Source organism: Protomyctophum parallelum, assembly GCF_964188405.1.
Source record: "Protomyctophum parallelum genome assembly, chromosome: 15".
Lineage (NCBI taxonomy): Eukaryota > Metazoa > Chordata > Actinopteri > Myctophiformes > Myctophidae > Protomyctophum > Protomyctophum parallelum.
This window is the reverse complement of record NC_139710.1, coordinates 20545070-20570967: the sequence shown is the minus strand read 5'-3', so window position 1 is coordinate 20570967 and position 25898 is coordinate 20545070. Positions and strand designations below refer to the sequence as shown.

The following is a 25898-nucleotide window of genomic DNA, read 5'->3' as shown; positions in this document are numbered from 1 at the left end:
TGGGTTATTGATCACACCTGGATGCGGTCAGAGTGGCACAGAATGGAGACATTTCCTTCTTACCTACAATCGGCTGGTTAAAAGATATTTCAGTCTCTGTCTCTCAACCCCCAACTCTTTGCACATTTACAGTTGTCTTGTTTCATCTGTATTTTCTTTTCTTTTAAAGATATTTTTTTGCGGCTTACGCCTTTTATTGATTTTTTAAGGGACAGATAGTAGGCTGACAGGAAACGGGAGAGAGATGGGGGGATGACATGCGGTAAAGGCCGTGTCGGGTTCGGGAGTCGAACCCGCGGCACACCGCGACTGGATCACCAGTCTGGTGCCCAGACCGTTACGCTACGGCCTGGGCCTCATCTGTATTTTCGAATGACTAACCGAAGACGGTAACGTGGTTGGATGTACAGTATAGCAACCTGAATCCAGTTATTCATCTACCACTCAGCCACAGGGAATCCCTCCTGACCAAGGGTAGTTGGGTATTTAGACAGGGCTTCTCTGCTACATGCATATATGTCTCAAATCAGGTCTGTCCCTGCAGTTCCCTTCCCCAGAGTGGGACACGGTGACCCCTGAAGCCAAGAACCTGATCAACCAAATGCTGACCATCAACCCTGCCAAAAGGATCACAGCCCAGGAGGCCCTGAAACACCCATGGGTCTGCGTAAGTGCCCCCCCCCCCCCTCGACCACTTTGTCAGACATGGACACAAACGGAAAGGAGATGGATGTTAAATCATATACGTTCATTTAGGCATACGATCCAGGCTCGCGCACACACATACACAAAGGAATTATGTATCAATAAGTACAGTGATTATTAAATTGCATTTATTATAGTGACATTTTGTAGTGTGCTCTGTGACAGCCGGCAAAGTTAACTCGAATAACCTTCATCGTCTCCCACCCCTCCCCTCCCCTCCCAGCAACGTTCCACAGTGGCGTCCATGATGCATAGGCAGGAGACCGTGGAGTGTCTGAAGAAGTTCAACGCCAGGAGGAAACTCAAGGTCTGTGCTCGTGGCAGCTGTCTTAATTTGTTCGTTATTATTATTATTATTATTATTGTTTTTCTTTAATTATTATTATTATTACATTTATTATATTTTGTACCCCTTTTTCTCCCCAATTTTGTCATTATGCTAATTGATTTCTCTCCACACACATTTTGTGTGGGGCAGAATCAATCAGTTGCTGGAAATCAGCGACTGAAGAGAAGGGTTTGTGATATTGTCTCTTAGCCTTGCAGAAAAGACTGGAGAGTTTGTTTGGCTCTCTGAGACTATAATATCCATCTTGAAATGGCCCCTTTCCAATCCATTATCATTTTAACAGCCCATATAACGGTATTTACACAGGTTAATGAGAAAAGATTTCCAGAATTACTTTACTCATCTTTCTCTCTCTGTAAAGGAAAATCACACCTGTGTGAACTGAGCGGTGCAACTAAACAGGAAGCATGTACAGCAGCCTGCACAGCAGCACTCCACAGCTCCGTCAGTCAGACAACAACAAAGCCCAAACGAATCAATGAATGAAGAAGCCGCTTTTGTTTTTGTTTTGTTTTTGCTTTTGTTCCGTGGATGGGACATTTACATTTAAAACGGATGGACGCGTAGATAACGGCATGGTTGTGTGCAATATTGGAGGGAAAGGTTCCATAATCCATATGACCAACGTTAGCTTCCATGGTAGCTGCTTCAGCTTAACATGTCTCGCCGAGTACACCGGAGGCTCGCGGTGATTCACCACAGCACTAAGCTGTCAAGTTGTCCTCGATGCAATGCAGCAAGCGTGGAAGTCCGACAGTTTTTGATTTTATTCCTTTTCCCCCCTAATGAAGTTGTTTTATTTGTTTCCTCATGCCCCCCATGTAAAGCACATTTGAGTATTCATATACTGTAGACACTGAAATGACAGTTACCTCGTTGCAGCTCTCCGTGCTCGGCAACACACATGCAGACACACATAGCTGCATAATGGAGCAGAGGCACCGCTCAAAAAGATAATACTGTAGTACCGTAGCCATGTTTTATTGGCGTTGTTGGTATAACATCTCCCTGACAGCAGTAAAGCAGGTACAGTTAATTGATTTAGAATTGAGTATTTATTGTTTTTTGTTTCATTTTCCTCCCAGGGGGCCATTCTCACCACCATGCTGGTTTCTCGGAACTTCTCTGGTAAGCATCAGTCACCAATGCATGTCGCTCTGTTTCAGTCAATGCATGCAATATTTAGGACAATCAAGCATAACATATATGCTTAATTTATGCTAAGTCGTATGATAGTGGAATTGACAAGCTCACAACCCGCTGTGGATGCAATGTGTAATGACATTGTAGATTGGCTTTTTGTGGTGCCCAATACCGATGTATGACTACTTACTGTAAGAAACATCCATTAAGATCGAGAGTTTATAGCATACCATTCGTCTCTGGTTTGACATATTAATTTAATGTGTATCATCTCAGAAATTGTACTCTATTATTCAGCGACTCATCTAGGGAGTTTTAAATGATCATTGATTCAGATAAAAAACTATTCTACATTGTCACAAGTTTGATAAAAGCCCAGGAAGAGTAGATGCTGCTGATGGTAGCTAATGGGTAGCCAATCACAGACTGCAACACCAACCCAAAAATAAAGACGAAATGTAAGTTAGAGCACCACATCTGAAAAGTGATTTCCAAGTCTAATTATGTACACATAATAATTATGCTAACAATATGTGTGTTTGTAGTGGGTTTATATCCTGTGTGCTCGCTGCTCGGGTAGGACAACTACTGTTTGACAAGAGGTATTGCATCAAGGTTCAAATGCCATTTAGTCACTCACTGCTCATACAATCGGTCCCTTATAGCTCAACAGTACAAATAGTGTCCTCGGGTAGAACTTTGGAGGAAATTCTGCAGTCAACTTTTCTTTTCTTTCTTTTTTTTACCCATTTTGGGCGGGAACCCCTTTTGGTGTTAGCATTATGTTATGCTTTAGCTATTGAAAAATAGATGATCTACAAGCTCACGCAGGTTCATGCAGCATCAGTATTTATCTGTACTGCATGATGGTAGTGATATCGAAGGAATGAAACTCAGAGTTGCAAAAGGATAAATACAATTATTAAATTTAATAAATTACATTAACAAATTGGATAGCACTCAGATACTACTTTATTTATTATTTTATGTTTTTGTTTTATTGTCACTGTGAACCTTTCTGTATGTGGTATTAATTACACCATCTTCTTCTTCAAACTAATGGGCACTATTTGTTTCCGACCTCTCTCTATCTCTCTCTCTCTATATCCCTCTCTCCTCCTCTATCTCTCTGTATCCCATTCTCTCTCTCTTCCTTTCTCTCCTTGTTGTCTCTCTCCCTCCCTCCCTGGCCCTCTGGTTGCCACGTACCTGCGCGTCCCTCCGTGTTGTGACTGGGTGTCGGGACACCAACAGTGGGCAGCAGGTCGACCACGGCGCCAGCTGTCTCGGTCGCCGCGGCGGCTGCGGCGGCGGCGGCCAGCGGAACCGCGGCGGGGCTGGTCGAACAAGGTATTGTGGCGGCGGCGCCCCGGGAGTGGCGTGTCTGTCCCCCCTCCACTTCCCCTGTACGCCACCCCACCCACCCTGGAGCATGGGAGCTCAGAGCATGGTGGTGGCTGGTCACGCTACCCCCCATGAGTTCACCTTATTTTCCCCTCTCATCATTCCCTGCTGTCATGCATCAGTCACCCTTTACAGAGAACTTTGTAGAAATTACCCTCTCTCGCTCTCTCTCTCTCTGTCTCTCTCTCTCTCTCTTTCTCTCTCTCTCTCGCTCTCTCTCGCTCTCTCTGTGTTTCATTGCACTCATTCTGCATCCAACTCCTTCCCTGTCTCTTGTTTTCCTCTGTTGGATAATGATACAGGAAGGACCCCCCCCACACCCCCACTGTTACTTAAAGGATGGACTTGTTAGTGAATGCTGCATGGGGCACTCGTTGTTGTGCATGCATGGTTAGCACTGCAAGAGACGCAAGGTTGGGCAGCTTCTCAGGAAATGCAGTGAAAACAATGAAACGGTTGCCTTTTCATGTATTTCATGTATCTATTTGTATATATATATATATATACATATATCTATATATGTATTGTATATATATTTATACTTACGAACATGTGTACATAGTGTACATATACAAATGTACACTTAACCCATTTTGGGCGGGAACCCCTTTTATTGTTTAAAACATTGTTGAGGATTTAGAAGATGTTTTTTTTAAATTGAGGTCGGGCCTAAATGGGTTAATGTGTAAAAATGGCTGTCATTGGATGTCACAACGCACAATCATAATTATAATGTTCACGGGTTCGGGAAGGTATCCCTGTTCTGGTAACCAGAATAACCATTAAGGTAAATCTGCCAAACAATATACAACATACATACAAAAAGTATTTTCAATTGTTATTCTTTTTGCAAAAATGTGTCATATGACAGTGTAGACGGGAGAGAGTGAATACAGGGAAGCTGTGTGTGGAAGTATAGCCCCTGTGGGCTGCTCTCAGCCTCCACCAAGGGTCCAATCAATCAAATATTCATTTGCCTCCCCCTAGTATCCACACATGCACGCACGCACGCACGCAGACATTACACGCCCCGGACGTCACAGGGGATGAGGTTAAATGTGAGTGTGTATTGGCCTTTAATAACCACTTAAAAAACCCTATATACTTTGTGGGGATTTGATTTGATTTGATATTTTCAAGATGCAATTCACAAAGTGCAGTACAGAATTATCACGATTGCACAAAAAGTCAGAGGACTTAATTCCATTGTGATCCAAATAAATAGTTACAGCGTAGTAGAACATGTATTGACATTCATGGATCATCAACAAAAGACAATAATTGTGGATTCGCCGGATGTTCTTCTCCATACGAGGGACGCTATAGGGTTGATGTGCAGGAACATGTCTGGAGGAACCCTACCACCAGACAGCGTCCACCCTTTCCGAAGAGCTGGTCAATACTCTTAAGACTAAACCTTGCCAGATGAGGTTCTTGGAGTAGCGACAATGTGCTCGGCAGCATAGCTGGTTGATGATCAATGTCAATCCATGCCCATCCTTGCCTCCATCTTGCAGCCTTTGCATTCAGTGTGCATATACAGTATATGCAGCCATACGTCTTTATTTCTTTAGCTGCTAGTTTATTAGTCATTAACCTCTTCCTCCTTTCTCCTCTTGCTTCACGTGTAATTCGTGGCAAGGTAAGAGTCCCTGGCTGTGAACTATAAGCTGCGTGAACTTTGACCCTTTGGTTCTATTCACTTCCACCATGGAGATGAGCTGGAGATCTCTTTATTACACTATTATAATGACTTGTTGTAACCATCGCGCTCTGACTTCTGGCGCGTTATCCACTTAGATCAACATCGTATAAATAAAGTCACTGGGTCGCAGATCTACAAGTTTGCAACGCAAAGTGAGAGGTGTTGCAAACAGCTTGTAGCTCGTCTATATTCGCTCTGCAACAATGGCACACTGCTAAGTCTAACTCGACCCTTGACTCTTTAACCCATTTTGGTGTTAGCATTATGTTATGCTTTAGCTATTTAAAAATAGCAGATCTACAAGCTCATAGCGCGCCACCGAGTGGCGCGCTACGAGCTTGTAGGTCTGATATTTTTGAGAAGTCGAAGAGCGACTGACAGAAGACATTTTTAGAATCTGATCTCAGGTCAGAATGAAAACTGTCAGGATGTAGAAGACATTAGAATCTGATCTCAGGTCAGAATGGGTTAGTAAAAGCGGAGTCCTCCCCTCCCCCTCCCCTGCTGAGTAGAGAATGCACTTGATAATGTTCTGACCCCGTTTCCTCTCCTCAATAACAACAAGTCAAGTGAACGGAGGCTGGGGTTAGTGAGGAGCCACGGGCACAACATTGGCGCCTGAACATTCTCCATGTTCTGAGCCGCGGATTCCCACGTGCTTCCTCATCGCTGGCGATACGGGGACTATGAGAAGAGAGGGAAACGATTGAATATAGAAATAAAAGAGAGTAAGATGGGGATGGAGAGAGAAGAGGGGGAGAGAGAGAGAGAAAATAGGCACAGAATTCCAGAAATAGTGTTTTATGTAACATGGCTGGGCGGTTGATGTGATCGGATGTGATTCGACTGTGGAATGCAGTCTGCGCTTCTTAAAATACCTCAGGCTTCCATCTGGGAAAGTCGGGAGGAAGTAGAAACGGTGCACAGCCGACGTGGAATGCGGCAGGTAGCTGATCGGAACCTACTGCATGCAGGAATGTTGTGGACGTGTGCACAGTACAATCCTCAGCGTTTAACTCTTGAGAGCGTACAAATGAAGCAAAATGCAACGTTGTGTTTGGTTTTATTTGTACACTTGTGTGTGTGTGTGTATGTGTGTGTGTGTGTGTGATTGCCATGCAGTGGGTAGGTCAATTAAGGCGAGTAAGAGCAGACTCAGTCTAGGTGAAAGTGTGCATGTGTTTTCCTGCATGTGTAGACTTGTAGTGCATCTGGTGTTGGGGTCAGTGGTAAAGGACCTTCCCCACTTTTCAACCTATCTTCATATAATTGGTCCTCACTAATGTTAAATGTTCATGATAAATTACCACAATTTTTGAGGAGCGCCCCTCACTTCACACAGGTGTTTTTTTTTTTTTTTTTTTTCATATTTCATTTTTGACATTGCAACTTTTCAGGAATAGAAAGCCTGGATTTCTATTAGCTTGAATTCCCCATCGATGATGTCACTGGTGGATGGGTTTCTGAACTGCCCACAGCCCTCCAATGAGATACAGACAGAGTAGACAGAATTTGTGTGTGTGTGTGTGTGTGTCTTACGTAGTGTATGCACAATCTTTCCACTATGGGTGGGCCACTCGGGGGCCACCCGCTGTGTCCGTGCTGCAGCAGCCTGGTCTTTGCATACACCCTGCGGACCATCTGTGTCCCTCATTGTAAGAGATTATGTGTATTATGCTAATCGGAGAACTGTGTCTGCAGCTTCATTCCTTCCTCTCTCTCTCTCTCTCTCTCTCTCTCTCTCTCTCACACACACTCACACACACACACACACACACACACACACTCTCTCTCTCTCTCTCTCTCTCTCATATATTACCCATCATTAGAAAGCAGACTGAAGACTAATCCTCCCCTAAAGAGCCGGTTAAGGCAAACCGTATATTGTTGGGCGTCGATGGCTTCGTACGGCAGCCATATTTGCGGCGGTTCTGTCATTGGGGTCATGGTGGCGAGCCAGAACACCAGCTAGAGAACAAAGCACTTACTGGAGTATAGAGGTGGTGGAGAGACTGCGGATGAGGCAGCTACGCCCAGTTGTGTTATACATGGCAATGATGTGACCCGACAGTAACGTTTCCTGTTCCAGAAAGCTTTGGCATTCACTCTCTTAATGCCAGTCTGACGTGCAACTTGCACTACAGTAAATTAATACTGGGATAGATATTACCTCTGCTGTCGCGAAGAAACCACCTATCTCCAAAATACATTTTTCAGGAAATTAAAAAAAACGTATATTTTGAAAACAAAGCAATACTGCCTCATCAAAGTTGTTGTTGTTGACTTTATATATTGTCAATTACTTGCATGAGAGGGGGAGAGGTGGTGGAGTTGGTTGCTGGAGACAGTGTGAGGGTCCAATGGAGTTGAGAGGTTTTGTCCAAAGTGTTTTTTACTACTTTCCATTGGTTCCAATTTTGAAACGACACACAGACGTAAAGGGTGTTCAATAGCATTGATATTTCTTTGCCATCTACGTACATATTCGTACCCCCCGCCTATGGGATGTTACCTGCCAGCTACGTACATATACATACTACGTACATATACATACTACGTACATATACATACTACGTACATATACATACTACGTACATATACATACTACACAGTGGTGTCACTTGTCGGAAAGGACAGTTTTTCAACCAGCAGTGCAGTTGTACTACGATGTATAAATTAGGTTTCAGAGTGTAGCAGCAGTTGCTGCGGGCTGTTCAAAACGGTGTTTGAGCGGCTGCCACTGTATGCTGTTATCATTGTAAATGTCCATCTCTGACATATTCCCTCTCTCTCTCTCGCTCTCTCTCTCTCTCGCTCGCTCTCTCTCTCTGTTCATCATTGCAGCAGCCAAGAGTTTGCTCAACAAGAAGGCAGACGTCAAGGTAAGCGTCTCCTCCCTCCCCCTTTCTCCTTTTGTCTACTCTGCTCCTTAGGTCACCCACTTTCCCTCCTCCTGCCTCCTGCCTCCTAACTCCTCTTCCTCCCCTCCTAATTGTTTCTTTTGAACTCTTCCCCTTTCCTAGCTCTCCTCTCTTATGTGTGTGTGTGTGTGTGTGTGTGTGTGTGTGTGCTTCACTGTACCTGCACAATTCATATTCACGCTGCCTTGTGTGAGCTTGGGCCTTTTTTCGCGTGTGAGCTTGCAGTGGTACATCCGTCTGAGAGTGTGTGTTTGGATGTGGTGTTCTGGAGGGAGCTCTTGCTCCATCTCTCCATTATGAAGCACCGGTGCCATCTGCCACAGCCCCTCTCCAACCCTCTCATTTTTTCAATCAGCTCCTCTCCCTCTTTCTCTCTCGTCTTCTTGTTGCTTCCGTTTCCTGCTCACCCCATCCGGTCTTTAACCTCGCATTTCCAGCACACGTCCTTAGCGAAGATCTCGCACCAATAAGCCACGCACGAACATGCGAGCTGTGTACACTCACTGCATTGACACATCCCACGCACAGCTCCCTCGCATGTCCCCTGAGCACAGTGGCGAGCGGAGGAAAGAAGAGCCAAAAGCACGTGCGTTTCGGTTCGCAGTACATTTGAGCGGCGTCTCGCCGCCATTCCAGCTCGGCGCTTGTGCGCGTGCGGATGTGAAGTATACGGCAGATATGGAGAGGTCTCCCCAGTGTGCAGATGTGGCTGTGTGTGTGCGTACATGCGTGTGTCTGCAGGCTGCCCCTCCCCCTCTCCTCAGTGGGTTCAGTGTGGAATCTGACTCCAGTTCCAGGAATAGCTCCCAAGTTTGGACCCTGGAAACTCGGGCGACAGAAATAGACTTTCACTTCCCCTGTGCCGCGCTCATCGCCTAGCAACAGGCTCCCCACGCGCTCGCCCCGAACCATTTCCGAGGATTTTTAACTTTTCGTCCACCGCTCTTCCCTTTTTCCGCTCCTTTCCCCTCTCTCGTTTTCTTGTCTTTCTCCATCCTCTATCTGCACCTCTCTCTCTCTCTCTCTCTCTCTCTCTCTCTCTCTCTCTCTCTCTCTTACATACACTTGCTGGCCTTGTAATATGCAACACTACCAACCACCAACACCTCTATACCTGTTCATTGCTGGCTGCTCTGTGGAGCCATGCCAATGCCTTGTCTCTTCTCGCCCCCCCCCCCCCCCCCCCCTTTCCTCTTTCTGATGACTTCCCACATTCAGCCTCCCCTCGTTCCTTGACTCCGCTTCTTCCTCCCTTGCTTACCGCCTCTCCTTCAGGATCAGAAGAAGTCTATCCTCTTTGGGAGGAGCTCCTTGTGCTGGGAGTGTATGCACACAGTGCACATGGTCTGCATTCACCTGTTGGTTCTCTTGTCTCTTTCACCTTCTACCATCCATCCACTCAACCTGCATAATCCATCCATCAATCCATCCATCCATCCATTGCCAATGGGGGGTGGGGTGGGGACAGAAACGCAAGTCCAGCTCAACCATCCAGCACTACATGGTGAGCATGCAGTTTACACTAAACCCACACCAGTTCGGCTTCTCGTCCTCCACTTGGCACCTTATTGTCTTCCTATACGGATACGGGGTCATTTCTCTTTAATTTTCCTAATTTTAGAGTACATAATGAGGGCAGCGCTAGGGCAGCGGTGGCTCTAAGGGTTAGAGGAGTGCCCTTGTTGCCGAAAGGTTGCCGGTTCGATTCCCCGGACGGGCAGGAAAAATCTGTGTGGGGAAGTGATTGTCATCACTCACCCAACACCGCTGAAGTGCCCTTGAGCAAGGCACTGAACCCCCAACTGCTCCCCCTGGAGCTGCTTAGTGGCCAACAGTATAAGACTGTGGCCGTACTGGTCAGCTCCCAGGTGTGTGTGTGTGTGTGTGTGTGTGTGTGTGTGTGTGTGTGTGTGTGTGTGTGTGTGTGTGTGTGTGTGTGTGTGTGTGTGTGTGTGTGTGTGTGTGTGTGTGTGTGTGTGTGTGTGTGTGTGTGTGTGTGTGTGTCTCTGTCTGTCTGCGTGTTGTTGGTAGATTTAAACTACACTATAGGTGGTGGACAGGTGCTTAACTTTTGCCCTGTGCCACCTGAGTGCTCTCCATCTTCTATAGAGTAACGTCGCCTTGGCTTAGCCTGCAGGGTTTATAATAAGTACTTAACCGGGGGGGGGGGTCATGTTCCCCTCGGAGGAACAGCTGTCTCTTGTTTGGGGTGCTGCAGCCAGCCTTTAGAGGCATTAGTGGCTTTCATTGCCACCGAAGTCCACAACTGTGGCAAGCTCCCATTCTTGAGGTGTTTTTTTTGTGAAAGTATTTTCAGTTCACACCCTCCGTCCGCCCTTGTCACTGCAAGTGTGATCCTCACCATGGATACACAACACGTGGCTGGCGCTCGCCGTGTGTGTGTGTGTGTGTGTGTGTGTCACATCTTTATGTCAGCTTATGGCCAGCTTACTTTGACTTCTGCTTCATAGCAATTCTGTGAGCATGTCTTAGTGTGTTCTCCTCTCCTCCCCTCTCCCCCCTTTCTTAACCTAGACGTTTATCCACCCCATGTCTAATATCTCACACGCACACACACACATACACACACCCCATTGTACCTTCCGTTGTCGTCCCCAAGCTCTCATTGGTTTCAGCCCTCATCACTTTCAGCTACCACTGTGTTGTGCTGTACCTTCAGTACTATAAGTACCCCTTATATACAGTACTCTGTATGACAAATGGCAGCTGCAGCTTTGATGATTTGTGCTTATTAACATTCAACGCAGGCTTTGAAACTGGATTTTGCCGTTGCCCACACATGGCGGCGGGAAATTGGAATTGGAGTCCCGAGCGAAGGAAGACACCGTTAACGGCCTGATACTGTCACATCCCTTGTGTCACTTCTCAGGAACACACTGTGAATGTTGTGAACGGTGTGAATGCTTGCTGTATTTAACCTCTTCTGCAGACAAAATGACGGAGCTCCTGAGCACGCATGCATGGTGCATGCACACATACAAAATGCACTGACCTAACGGTACCTCCTGTTGTTAACACCCTTTTTGTTGTGTTCCCTTTCCTCCCCACTCCACTCCTCTCATCTCCTGTCCTCTCCTCTCCATGCACAGCCCCAGACAAACAGCACGAAAAACAGCATAGTCACCAGCCCTAAAGGAACCACCCCTTCACCTGCTCTGGTATTTACCTCCTAATAACCCGTGTCTGTTTGTCATAACCCGTAATAACTGTGCATGTTTGTCAGTACCTCGCCTATCTGCCGTCCCTCTTGTTTATCTCGTCTTGGTGGATGTGTATCAGCTGAGACGAGGGCACGGCAGTCTGCCTGTTGGCAAAGGGGGCCAATGATACAGGGATATCTTCACATTTAGTTTTACGTGATGACCATGTGGGTATACTGTATGGTGTGTTCTGGTAACGTGACAGTCACTCCAACCTCCCCCTGCCCTTCAACTTCAATTGTATTGTCACATACCCAGGTTTACCAGTCTGTGTATGCGAGTCGTCAGTATGCAGGTGTGTGTCGTCGTCTATGCCACCGTGCTTCAGCGTGTGCGTGAAAATGTGGGCAAGTGTTTTGCGTGACCATGTAGGAGAGCTTGTGCGTGCGCCATCGGGGATCACAGCGGTGGAAAAAGTACTCACATTCTTTACTTAAGTAAAAGTATCAATACTGCAATGTTGAAATACCCTGTACCCTGGAATTCAAAATTGACTTGAGTAAAAGTACAAAAGTATTGGTACCAAAAGTAGACAGTACTTGTTATGCAGAAGGTCCCATTTCACAAGATTTAAAATGTATTTAAAAAAAGAATCTTTTGAAAATAGCAGATGTACAAGCTTGTGAGCTTGTAGATCGGCTTTTTTCAAATGGCTGAAATGTATAGGGTTGAAGTGGTTAATGTATGTTTTGAATAATAATCTAAATCTATAAAGTAACTAGTGGTCAAATAATTGTAATGTAAATAGAGTCAAATGTACAATATTTGCTTCCGAGATTTAGTTTAGAGGAGAAATAAAAGTACAGAAAATTGGAAACAATTGAAAGGAACCTTGTTACTTTACAAAGTACACGAGTTGTGACCGTCAGTATCTAGTGAAACCATAATGCACACTAAAAGAAGGCTCACTACATAGTGAGGTAAAATGGCCGTGCGTACTGCGGTCGAAGTCCCCCCCCCCCCCCCCCCAGCAATCTCCGTCTATCTCCATCTGCAGGCCCCCAGGTACTTTATTCCCTCTTGTCATTGTCTCCCATGCCGTCGCCACTGCCTGTTGCCCCAGGCGATGGTTGCCATGACGACATCGCCATCATAGTCAGGGAGACAACTGGCCGATGATTGGTCACCGGGAAGGTGTCACTTCCTGTGCGAGGTTAAGAGCCGGGTTGAACGGGGGGGGGGGGGGGGGTGGTGTGTGTGAGTGAGTGTGTGAGTGTGTGAGTGCGTGCGTGCGTGCGTGCGTGCGTGCGTGCGTGCGGGCAGGCGTGCGTGCTCTGATATACACCGGCTGACAGTTGAAGAGCACAGAAAATAGCAGGGAATGGAAGAGGAGACGGCAGTGACTAAAACAAGACTGACAGAGTGAAAGCCAAAGTGCTACTGGGTACTAGGCACGGCAGGGTGGAACACAAGTTTGTCCCTTTTCACTCTTGGTGAAAGAACCAAACTTGTAATTCAAGTTGACTGTTCATGAGTAAATGGCATTTTAGGATGGCTTCCTGCCTTCATTTAGGTTCCCAACCTTTCGGTTCAACCACCCATCTGATGCTGCCACGGCAGCCCATGCATTGTTAGCTTATGTTTATTTTAATGATCAATCAAACAAGTGGGTTCCAGATTGGATTAATGGAACCAATATTGGTTCTTATTTACTGGTATCACTTTGAAAACAACATTTTCAATGTTTTAAAGATAAATACCAGGAATTCTTTGAGGGGTGCTAGCCCCTCCCATGGCCAGCTTTGTGTGTGCGTGTGTACCTCATATCGATGATTTTCTTGGCTGAGGGCATAAAAAGTGAGCTGAGGACGCCAAAAGCGATTGGCCGGAATGTGATGATGTATGATAAGAGCACCCCTGACTTCACACGGGTGTGATTTCGTTACCGTAATTCTAAATAAATGTTTGTGTTTTGCCAATTATTTGAGGACCCACTTGCAATACACAACACAGCCCAAAGGTTGGAAATCACTGACTTTAAGACCACACAACGCTCTCTGGCGATGATGGCAGAGAGACATTGGCATGCAGTCACTGATGCGAGGCATAAATGCCCCTGCACACTAATGTGCTGTGAGTGAAGCTATTGCAGTAAAGTCATTAACCACATGACCCCTGGCATCCCTAATCTCATTAGCATGGTATTTAGTGTGGAGGGGGTAATATATAGTCAACAATTTACATTATGTATAGGGTTTAAGCATCTAAAGGAATAGTTCAATAAAAATTCTGTATGTACAATGTCTGGTTTGCACGCATGCATCAATGTTTCCAAAACAGAATTAAAACTAGCATAAATACAGCTATTTTCCACTAACGGTGCAATAATTTGGCTTCGGACTACTTGGCTTGTTCTGTGCAAGCTGTATGGAGTAATTGTATGGTGGTTTGGCCCTTTTTTAATCTAAAGACCTGGATCTGAAGATCTCCGGGTTCAAGACCTCCTTTTCATCAAAAATGTTATGGAATTGTGTACACGTGTTTATCCACTTTCTTTTGACCCCTAATGGTTATAAAAACTCCCACAATTGACCCTTTTTGCTACCATAGGTCGTAGTTTACCATGAAAACCTGCAAAACCTGTCAGTCCGTCCGTCCGTCCATCACGCATCTTGACACGCTCCATATATGGCCAATACAGAATTCATTCCATATGTTGATTTGACCTAATCGGACCTCATCAAGGTGATGCCACTGACTCTGCCCCCCAGGTTATATAACAGGGGGGGCAGAGGGGGGTCCCACCTTGTGACATTATTCCTCCATCTGCCTGCGTTGTAGAACCCTGCTAAGTGGTTTCTAGCCAGGGTGAGGACTCCTCCAGGGTGAGGACTCCTCCAGGGTGAGGACTCCTCCTCCAGGGTGAGGACTCCTCCTCCAGGGTGAGGACTCCTCCTCCAGGGTGAGGACTCCTCCTCCAGGGTGAGGACTCCTCCTCCAGGGTGAGGGCTCCTCCTCCAGGGTGAGGACTCCTCCAGGGTGAGGACTCCTCCTCCAGGGTGAGGACTCCTCCTCCAGGGTGAGGACTCCTCCTCCAGGGTGAGGACTCCTCCTCCAGGGTGAGGACTCCTCCTCCAGGGTGAGGACTCCTCCTCCAGGGTGTGAACTCCTCCTCCAGGGTGAGGACTCCTCCTCCAGGGTGAGGACTCCTCCTCCAGGGTGAGGACTCCTCCTCCAGGGTGTGAACTCCTCCTCCAGGGTGAGGACTCCTCCGGCCTGGGGGTCCTTGGCAGCCCCCCCTGCGGAGGGACCTACTGACTCAGGCTGGAGGCAAGGTCTTCCACCCGCGCCCTGTGTGTGTGTGTGTGTGTGTGTGTGTGTGTGTGTGTGTGTGTGTGTGTGTGTGTGTGTGTGTGTGTGTGTGTGTGTGTGTGTGTGTGTGTGTGTGTGTGTGTGTGTGTGTGTGTGTGTGTGTGTGTGTGTGTGTGTGCGCGCCATGCATTAGTGCTGTGTCTCTTCTGGCTCTGCGTGTTCGTGTGTAAATGCATATTCTGGGATTTAGCAGACCTCCAAACAACACTTTTCAGCTCCATCCACCCACTCTTTCACTCTGGAGGGTTCTTTCATCTTTCCTTAATACTGTATATATCTCTCTCTTTCATCCAGCTTTGATATTGCTCTCTCTCTCTCGCTCCCTCCTTGTCCACTTGATAGCCGTCCATTCTCTACAATTATGTCACGTTTTTCTGTTCTTTTCCCACTTTCTCCCTTCTGCCCCACCTCCCCCACCCCACCCCACCTCTCCTCTCTCCTCTCTCCTATCTCTAGGAGCCTCAGACTACAGTTATCCATAACCCGGTCGACAGGACGAAGGTAAGCTCATCATCAATACCCCAGTCCTGACTTTCTCTCTCCTCCTCATCCTCCTCATCATCATCCTCCTCCTTATTGCTCCCTTCCTACCGTCCATCACTCACTCAGCGTGATATCTGCTATACCGATGCAAGCGTGCAAGCCTGTGTGAATGAGTGTTGACTGATTTATACTTAGTTGCACTGTCCAACTAAGGCTCATAAACATACTAATTGAACCCCAGTGGCCCACAGAGCGAGTGTGAGTAGTTTGAGTGTTCAAGATGCCATGATTTCTTTCCACCCACATGATCATCAGGTATTATTGAGGGGCGCTAGCCCATCCTATATCGAGCTATATTGTAGATTATTATCTTAAATCTTAACACAGACATTAAATGCTATTGACAATGAATGGAGAATGTACGTATGTATGTGTCTGAGCAAATTGGCTATTTTTGCCATAAGCACCCCTCACTTCACACGGGTGTGATTATTTTTGCGACTGTCCGCAGGTCGCATTTACTATGAAAACGTGCATTTCCCGTCAGTCACCCCACACCTCCATATATGGTCATGCCTTGTGACATCACGTGACACGTGACTTCATCGTCAGGGATGGAGATCCCTGATGATGAAGGCCCGGCCATACCTGGGTCCTCATCAAACCCTGTACACTCAAGACACTGCCCCCGCTGCCACCCTTAGATCTCCATATATGGAGCTGACCTGTCTGACATTCCATTATGTTGATCTGACCTCATCAAATTGTACACTCAAGACACGCTCCATATATGGCCAGTATAGAATTCATTCCATATGTTGATCTGACTCCCCCATGCCAAAGCGCCAGTGCTCGCCCAGCAGTCTGCCGTCACCCAGGCGGATGCGTGCACGCCCACAGGGCATCTTACTGGTTATATAAGGAGGAAGAATTTTGTACAAAAGTGTACAGTATTTGTTAAAATGTTGTTTTTATGTGAACACACCCACCAGTTCAATACGTTTTCCTGGTTTGCCTGGTGGTGATCCACCTGAACTGAAGCTGCACCTACAGCTGTTGTTGTATGATAATTGGATGATATTGTGATGTCACTATATCACGGTTTATTTCATTGGCACGTTTGACTGTCAAGGTTTCAGCCTCCAGGAAGAAGCCCTAATTGCAAAGGGAAGACATCATTGCACATAACAACCACACTAAGGGATCTAATGAAGTACTGTCACCTCATAAACACATGAAAAACTGGAAAATATACACAAATCACTGCACTCCCATCTTTCAGGACTCCTGGGTAGCCACCATAGGGTTATATATAAACTAGAGTAGAGGTGGCCCCGCCCCCCACCTATTCATTTCAATGAAGTTGCTCAACCAGCACATGAAGCATGCGTAAGTAGTAAAGTACACTTTACTTCCTGAGTTGACACTAACGTTAGTGCAGGCGCACTAGCGCTTCAGACGATATACAAGCATGCATAGCAGCGTTTTAAATGCACAAGTCTTGCAATACTACGAGATTTGACAACCAGGACATGGCAGCTTCAATAGTCCTCCGTGGTCCTGGTAGTGTGGTACCCAGGCCACTACAGGGTACAACTGATTATCCTAGCATGGTGTGAGTTTCTATTCCTGCGTCCTGCATGCTTTTTCAGGCAAGATACTTGATAAGTGTGTGTGTGTGTGTGTGTGTGTGTGTGTGTGTGTGCGCACGCGCTTCTATTGAGGTCAACGCGTCTTGCTTCTCCATGCAGGGGGGAATTTTAGGCCCATTTAGTCTGCTAATTGGAAACCAGAGGCTAAATACAGAGCACATAGCTAGAGACACGGGGTTCAAGTTCACTGTTCTTTTTCTTCCCATTGTTTTCTCCAGGCTTCATTTTCAAGATATTGGTGTGTGCCATAGTTGTGTGCCATTAACTTGCAGCTAACCACTTAAACGTTTATACCACTTAAACGTTTATTCTTAGTTACACACTTGTCCCCAAGTGTGAACCTCAACATTTCCACTGTGTTTTTGTGTGTGTGTGGGTGTTGCCACCTTACAACTTAACTTGACTCTGCCTCTTTCTCTGACCTCCAGGAATCGTCTGACAGCAGCAACACCACGGTGGAAGACGAGGACGTGAAAGGTAAGAGAGGATGATGAAATGAAAAAGTAACATCAGAAATGGTGGCTGGAAAAAGGTCCTTATCGTTTATCAATGATGGCTTTGTCCATACATTCCAGAGTAATAAGTCCTGCTGCTGCCAGAAAGGCTATCAAGAAACGAGAATCAATTTTACTGTCATATCACAGGTTTACAGAGATGTAGAAGTGGGTGAGATTTTTTTTGTTGCAATATGTGAAAATATTATATTCAGTATTTTCACATAGACCAGAAAAATATGATGATTAGGTATCTTGGTTTCGTCACCAATTCAGGGAGATATATATATATATTTAAATGTCAATGAGAAACAGATTAACGCTAAAGAAAAACCTTTTTGGATACTACTTCTGGCAAGTTGCACACCAGCTAGGCGTTATGGTGAATGTAAAAACACTGAGGCATTATGGTCATGGTCTGACTGTTAGCAAAATAACTTCAGGACGGATGGTTGGATTTGCATGAAACTTGTGGGATCATTATGCGTCCCTGAAGTGATTAACTAGGCATGTAAAGATTCTCTCAAGAAACACAATTTGTTTCCAGACAAATTACATATATTTTATTATTTATCTTACACTCAATTCAGTAGCAAATGACTGAAACCTTTCCCCCCCCAATTCTCTACAAAGATCCTGTATTCTCTTCCCTTCAGCCCTGTTTTCATCGCAATTCAAATTGCGACTTAATCACAATTTAAATTGTCACCAGTTTGTATCGATTTGAATTGATTTACGAGAAATCATTGCGTGCCTATGATTAATCATCATGGATGTTTGAGAAATCAATGTTTAAATCAGGGGCGCTAGGGATTGTTTTTGGCAAGACTTTTCAAATGACTCTGCACTTGAAAATTGCAACGTGATTTTTTTTTTTTTTTAACCGTCTTCCTGCCATTGCCGAAGCCCTTCGGCAATTGAAGCATTAATTTGATATTAACGCTTGCTGCCATTGCCGAAGCCCTTCGGCAATTGCCCTTTATTAGTGCATATGATTGATCAAGCCATAATGCTACTCACGTTAGCCGGTTAGCTAGCACTGTTGTTAGCACTGCACTGGATCGTTCATATTAATTCACCGTCGCCATAAGAATCCATTCTATCCGTTTCTTTCAATCGCCTGTATCTCCTATTCCTTGTCCCAGATGGCATTTTTGGTCAAAACAGCGTTTCTTTGACGGCACGAGCCGACGTTGTGGAGTGCAAAAATGTACCGGCATTTTTCGATCATGTAAACAAAGGTTGTCTTGGCAACGTAAAGCTGGCAGGGATAAGCTCACTTCCGGTTGAGGCAAAATGTGGCTTTTCAAAATAAGAGCTCAAATTAAAAAAATGCTGGCATGAATTAGGTCCTAATTTCTCAATAAATGGCAGCAGTAAAAGGGTTAAATAACTTTTTATTGAATTTTTATGTTTTCACATAAAGATGAATCAAATGTATAGATAAAGTGAGACAAACTAGAAAGGTATAAATTATAAGCACAATACAATAAAACAGACAAGAAAAACAAATGGCACAGAAACAAAACAAACAAACAAACAAAAGAAAATGGCGAGCAGCACATACACAATACAGTACATGGGCACATCAGAAGGCAAATTGCAAGAGTACAGCTGGGGCTCTCCAATCCAACGAATCACTTCCTTTATAAATCACAGTAGATAGATCCCTGGGCAAGTAATCTATCAGCGGCTGCCATATATTCATATGACACTGTTATTCAAAGACGGAATATGACAGTCAAACATTTTGGGCAGTGGTGGAAAGTAACCAAGTACATTTACTTAAGTACTGTAGTTAAGTAAAATGTTGAGGTATTGGTGCTTTACTTGAGTATTTCCAATTTCCAGTACTTTAACTTCTACTCCACTACATCGCAGAGGCAAATATTGTACTTTTACTCCACTACATTTATTTGAAAAGTTTAGTTACTAGTTACTTTCTAGACCTATACATTTAGTCCGAATAGAAAGTGTGGTTGTACAAACTGTAAACAGGAGCTCGTTGTCGAGGGTTCGAAAATGGTAATACAACAAAGAGGCACTCTGTTACTTTATTTAAACGGCTTAAGCTCAGCAAAGGGCATCAAAAAAGACCTACCTAAGGCTACCAAAGATTTCGTTGAAAATAGCAGATCTCTGATTCAAAAGATTTTTATACGTTTGAAAACCTGAAATGAGAGATTCTGCAATGAGTACTTTTAGTTTTGGTACTTTAATTACATTTTGATGGCAGTACTTTTACTGAAGTGCATTTTGAATTCCCGACTTTTACTTAAGTAAAACATTTGAGTACTTTTTCCACCACTGCTTTTGGGTACAAGTATCAAAACACTAGTCACTGCTCCAGCCTCATTCCCACTGTAGTGACAGGGCAGTTGCTGGGCTAATAACTGACCTGTTACTGACCCCTCATGGAGCCATGGCCGCATTACCGTCTGTTGCTGTTAGAACTGATGACAAGGGTGTGGGGCTGGGGGAAATTGAAATGTAAGAGTCGTTGTAATGCTTGTCAGGGTTTGGCTTTCTCAGAAGTGTTGGCATTTGGCTGAAACCTTTATACTGGGAAACACTCGCACACCTCTGAAATACCAACAAGACCTGCTGGGTGTTGACTGTGTGTGTGTGTATGTGTGTGTGTGGGTGTGGGTGTGTGTGGGTGTGTGTGGGTGTTGCTTGAGGTTTAAACTTTGGAGATAAATAATGTCTTCTTGTGAAGACCTCCTAATGTTGTATGACTTTACATGGTGCTTTCAAGAGGCAGCGTGTGTGCGACTGTGTGTGTCTGTGGTTATACACACCCCTCTTTTCCACCTCTTGCTTTGAGCCAAGCACAATGCATCTCCCTATAAATAAGGTCAGACTTGCAGCATTTTATTGCCAAGCAGAACATGGTCCCGTCTCCTTCCCTCCCCCTATACTGTACTGTGCCATGTTGTACTGTACCTTACCTCTATATGCAGTAAAAGCTATGGTAGTACTGCCCCACCTTCCGACCGTTCTCCTAAAGCCCAAATACCATAACCCCCCAGCACACTAGAGGGCAAGGGCACCTTGTGTCTAAAGGGGTGGGGGTTGGCTCTAAATTTAGCCCCGGTGGCAGCGTGCTCCAAGAAGAGCTAAAGCTATGGCTACCGTCACGTGGGACACGACACAGTCACCCCAAAGATACGCTGGCAACATAGTGGTGATCAGTGCCAGAGACGCAACCTGCAGATAGAACCAGGTGAGAGAGGGGTGGTTGGTTTTGGTGGGAACAGGCCATAACTTATGCTGTTGTCCTTTTTTTTTTTTTTTTTTTTTTCTTTTCTTTTCCTTTTTTTTTTTTTTTTGTAAGATCACTTCATGTCACTGCTCGACAGCTGGTTTGTAATCCAATGCCTGTGCCGGGTGACGGAGCATCTGACCACATAACTTTTCTATTACTCTCAATACTTTTATAGAGAGAATTATGTCGCTGGATTCTGAGCTTTGTTTACCGCAAACTTCTTTGGACCATTTTTTTTTAAAGTTTGCAGCAGCTTTTGTTGACTTTATCTCTGTGAATTTCACTTCGGGAAAACCCAGGGGCAGGTTGAGGTTAGCAACAACTCAGCACCGCAACAGAACACACCCCCCACACCCCCCCCGTCCTCTCCAGTTGACTTCATGCTATGCGTTACTGGGTCGTCTGTCTGTGTGTTGCTCTTCCTGGGTTTGGCAGCTGATTAAACAAACAAGTGATAATTTGTAATGTCCGCACTCACTCTCTCCTGGTCACGGCCATTTTGCTCATTCTGTCTCGGCCCACGGGCCAGGCTGCCGTGAACAAACTCAATAAAGTAGCGTGTATACGGGGTGGACACACAACTGATGACCAGAAGACCAAAGGGCATTGATTTGTACTTTGTGTTGAGAATTGGCTGCCAAGGCAAGGACACTGTGTAGTGAGTAACGTCTTTCCATCACTTTGTTGTTGTTTATCTCCTCCTTCACATACTCTCCTCCCTTCCTCTCTCCCATCCTCACCGTGTTGTCTGTTATATATGTGTGTGTGTGTGTGTGTGTGTGTGTGTGTGTGTGTGTGTGTGTGTGTGTGTGTGTGTGTGTGTGTGTGTGTGTGTGTGTGTGTGTGTGTGTGTGTGTGTGTGTGTGTGTGTGGGTGTGGGCTGTGATCAGGGAACGGTATAGACAGCCCAGTTAAGTCACAGTCCAGCACCAGCTCTCAGCCTGATACCCCTCAGGGCCCTTCACCTGCTGTCTACTGTAAGTCAGCATGGCTTTGTGATGCAGATTGCGCGCGCGCGCTCGCACACACACACACACACACACACACACACACACACACACACACACTGCAACTACGTACAACTAACACACTAACAGCTGTGTGGGTTTCATTTGAAGAGTGCCGTGATTTTTTTTCCTGCACAGTTCCAACCTGCCCAATTTATGCTCTTTCATATGACAATCTACAAGCTGATCTTCAAGCTCACGATGCGGCCAACACAGGATACGCTGTGAGCTGGTAGATCAGCTATATATTTGTCATGCGATGCCATATGATGAAGTATAATAATCATGTTGTTCCTTGCCGGACGCAAAATGCTAGTTTAACCACTCAAACTGTATAGTTTACCGGGGCTCTATACTCTATACTAGTTCCGCATTTTTTTCCCCTCAACACCAAATCTCTTTTCCACAAATAGCCGAATCTACCAGCTTGTAGAGCTGACATTTCTGCCCAAATGTTCACCCCATAATTATAGGCATGCTAGGGTTCATGCGGTTAAAGTCTCGGGATGATACAGAGCTGCCTACAATTATTAATTTTAGAAACCGACATCCAGCCAGCGGCTGACATGTTCTAGTCGCTGGCTGATTAATCGGGTGGCTCCATGTCCAAGACGTTGTGGAAAAAAAGTATTTGAGAAAAAAAGATGAAGTGAAGTGTGCGTGTGATCCATCTCTTCCTCTATACTAGTCCAGTCTATTGTGCCCTGCTCCTCTCAAATCACTCCTGTATCACCCACCCCATGTCTTGAGAAAGGTCCACCGCTTCCTCCCTGTGGACATAGATGGTATTGCAGCACCTGTGTGTGTGTGTGTGTGTGTGTGTGTGTGGGACCCCTCCTCCCCTTCTATTTCTGAGCATGAGCCGATCAACTGTGCATCTTTTATCAATGTATGTGTTCATCACTGAGTGAGCGTCACACTTGGTCTCAGAGACCTCTGCAGGTATTTCACTCCAGTCGATTGTAAAAACATTGCCAGTCAAATAGTACGTTGTGATCTCATGGTAGGGATATGGTCAGTGGTGGAAGAAGTACTCGCAGTACCACAATAAGTATACAAATACGCTATTACGACTACAAGTCAAAGTGCTGGCATCAAAGTATAGTTGCAGTACCAAAGTAAAAGTACTGAAAACAAAATGTAAAAAGTATAACATGGTGGTTAATTGGTTAATGTAGGTTTTGTACAAAGTAACTTGTAGCTAAAGTTGCAAAGTATGTGACTTACGTTATATAAGCAAATTGTGCTATTTGACTGCGTGCGTCAACACTGCGGCCATTGCTCTCCGGACTATGTGTGAACACCGTCGGCGTGGTTCAGAGAGCCTCCCTCCATTCACCTCCATGTCTTCATGTGTCCCTCGCTCCGTCCTTCCACCTCAGCTGCCACTAAGTTTGCCGACCTGCTAGGCTCTGTGCGTAGGGGTTCGGGGCCCACGTCCGACGGCGAGGGGGGAGCCAGCACTCCTCCTCTGGCCAGCCTCTCGGCCTCTTCCCCCCCGCACACCCCCATGCAGAGTAAGTAGCAATCCCTCTCCGCCCGTCGCCCCCCCCCATTTAGACCTGAGGACGATTCTGCAAATGCCTTCTAAATCCTGACGGTTTTCTGAAAATATATATATATGATGTTTGATAATGTGTGATACAGTAAAGATATAAAAAAAGAATGTTGGCCCTATTGAGTATTTCCCTAAAAAAATATTCTAAATCCTCCAGTTTGAGCTTGTAGATGTGCTATTTTTCAATAGCTAAATTATAACAATGTTTAAAACACCAAAAGGGGTTCCCGCCCAAAATGGGTTAAGATTGTCTATCATCATATCTACCAAATGTAATGTATTTTAATATAATTCAGCACTATATATTTGAAGTTTCAATAGTCATGTATGGCCCTTCACTCACTGTATCGAAGTCAGTATGGTCCCCTGGAAAATAAAATAATGCTGCCCACCCTTGCCCTAGTTAAACACTCTCCTAACCTCTAATAATAAATGGGATTATTATACGTGCTTTGGACTATATCCATTCCTGTAGTGTACGTGCTTCATTGATGTCTCTCTGTCTCTCCCTCCTCTGGCTCCATGTTCCTTCATGCATCCTGACCTCTGTCAACCCCCCACCACCCCTCCTCACCCCCTCCCCATGATGCCGTGCAGTGTCCCGCCTCACAGACCTAGTGAGCAGCGTGCGCAGGGCGCCGGTACCCACGCCCCCCGAGGCGGAGTCCTCGACGGGGCCCGCTCCCGTCCTCAATGCCAGGCCAACACCCCCGCCTGCACACACCACCTCCCCACCTCCCCCACGCACTCCCCCCAGCCCCTCACCCTTCTCCTCCCAGAGTGAGTACTGAGCATGAGCACTTCCCTGAGCCCATGAGCCCTGTCAGGGTCCTCTGTGATTGCCTGCCGCGCTGTTGAGGTGTGTTGTGTTGTGTTTTTCGGACGAGGTGCCCTGACTAGAGTGTGTTGGACCTAAGACGTTGTGTGGTTTTACTTCCTGAGCTCGGAGTGTCAATGATTGTGATGCTGATGCATATTAACCTCCTGTCTCCGTCGTGCAGCGATCAACATGTCAGACTTTTTGAAGGAATTGAAAATACAAATGCTACCAAATCAGTGATGTTGTTCTTCAGTTCAGGCTTTGCAAATCAGTGACGTTGTTCTTCAGTACAGGCTTTGCTTTTTGAGTTGATTTCATTGTCGCACAAATAAGCCTTGTTGAGCTTGTTATGTAAAGGTATTGCTAAGTTTATATGGTGTTCAGGTAAGTGTTTTTATAACTCACCAACTGTGTGCAAACTAACTAGGATCCACTGGCTCAGTTAGTCGCTATTCAATGTGACTCAGTGTGCATTTCCTCTCCTTTGCAGCACGCAAACAAGAAATCATCAAGATCACCGAGCAACTCATAGAGGCAGTCAACAATGGAGACTTCGAGGCATATGCGTGAGTCGGCGCTTATTTTAGTGTAGGACTGCAAATGTCCATTATGTTCTTAGCGGTTATTCTATCGATACCTTTTTTTTAATTCATCGAATTACAGAGAAGCATGTTTTTATTTTATTTTCATTTATATGTCAATGAATCCGATTATTTTGGTGAATACAATTTGGTCTCCAAATAAAATAAAGATCATGTGGTCTAGTAGAACCACTACTGGTTGACAAGTGGTACTGAAGGTCAAAATTCAATACCTCCCCGCTCGGTTGTAAAATAAAAATGCACGGGAACCCAGGTTGGAATCCCCGGTAGGACGTGAAAGTATTGTTGTACAATAGAATCATGCAAACATAGCTAAAATCTAAAATCTCATGACGTGTCGCAACATGGCACGTTATGAGCTTGTAGATTATTTTGGGGGAAAATCATTCGTTTAGAGTTTTTATAATCGATCGGTTGTTCATGATTGAGGTACGTGCAAGTGTGATTTGAACCACTCTCCATTCCGCCGATGTACGAATAACACACTGTCCTTTGTTCTGCAGTAAGATCTGCGACCCTGGTCTGACCTCCTTCGAACCCGAGGCCCTGGGCAACCTTGTAGAGGGCATGGACTTCCACAGATTCTACTTTGAGAACCGTAAGAGACACAGCCCTCGTGGAGGCACTAACCCGGTGGTTCCCAAACCTTTCAGGTCGAGGCCCAAAAAGAGAGCGTTTGCCCGGGACCCTCACCCAAACAGCCAATCTACAAGCACACAACAAGGCACTTCACGTTGCGTTGTGAGCTTGTAGATCAGCTGTTTTCACTACGTCTTAATTATTTTTATTTTTATTTATGGAATGGGGTGGTCTAACTAACACAATAAATACAATTGATGTCCTGACTGTACTGATCTTTGCTGTCCCCCCCCCCCAGTTCTGGCGAAAAACAGTAAGCCCATCCACACCACCATCCTGAACCCCCACGTCCACCTGATCGGCGAGGACGCGGCCTGCATCGCCTACATCCGCCTCACACAGTACGTGGACGGCCAGGGCCGGCCGCGCTCCAGCCAGTCGGAGGAGACGCGCGTGTGGCACCGCCGGGACAGCAAGTGGCAGAACGTGCACTTCCACTGCTCAGGTGCACCGGCCGCCCCGCTGCAATGAGGTACGTCCAGAGCATACATCACGGTGAACTGCAGGGTATAGGGGGAGATTTGTGTACAAAAGAGAAAAGAATATTATTTAATAAAAAAAATTAAATGTTCGAAGACAAATGTTTGTGTCACTGTATTTTTACTGTCGTTCTCA

At 45.6% G+C, this 25898-nt stretch overlaps 1 protein-coding gene across 6 annotated transcripts in view; it reads left to right on the top strand.

Moving 5' to 3' along the window:
• The window catches only part of camk2b1 (calcium/calmodulin-dependent protein kinase (CaM kinase) II beta 1), a 68172-nt gene that overhangs the window by 38000 nt on the left and 4274 nt on the right, over positions 1 to 25898 (top strand). For 3 of the 6 annotated variants that reach the window (XR_014570370.1, XM_083784108.1, XM_083784110.1), the window contains 14 exons: positions 545 to 667; positions 929 to 1012; positions 2140 to 2182; positions 3452 to 3547; positions 8151 to 8188; positions 11338 to 11406; positions 15217 to 15261; positions 17324 to 17372; positions 21548 to 21634; positions 23047 to 23181; positions 23820 to 24002; positions 24533 to 24608; positions 25148 to 25242; positions 25522 to 25755. Coding sequence is in view for 5 of the 6 variants with exons in the window: in XM_083784108.1 (XP_083640234.1) it covers positions 545 to 667; positions 929 to 1012; positions 2140 to 2182; positions 3452 to 3547; positions 8151 to 8188; positions 11338 to 11406; positions 15217 to 15261; positions 17324 to 17372; positions 21548 to 21634; positions 23047 to 23181; positions 23820 to 24002; positions 24533 to 24608; positions 25148 to 25242; positions 25522 to 25754 (1356 nt within the window). In the remaining variant the exon portion in view is untranslated. Of the gene's footprint in view, positions 1 to 544; positions 668 to 928; positions 1013 to 2139; positions 2183 to 3451; positions 3548 to 8150; positions 8189 to 9695; positions 9732 to 11337; positions 11407 to 15216; positions 15262 to 17323; positions 17373 to 21547; positions 21635 to 23046; positions 23182 to 23819; positions 24003 to 24532; positions 24609 to 25147; positions 25243 to 25521; positions 25756 to 25898 lie in introns of all 6 variants that reach the window. The other 3 variants (XM_083784112.1, XM_083784109.1, XM_083784111.1) reach the window with 3 other exon arrangements.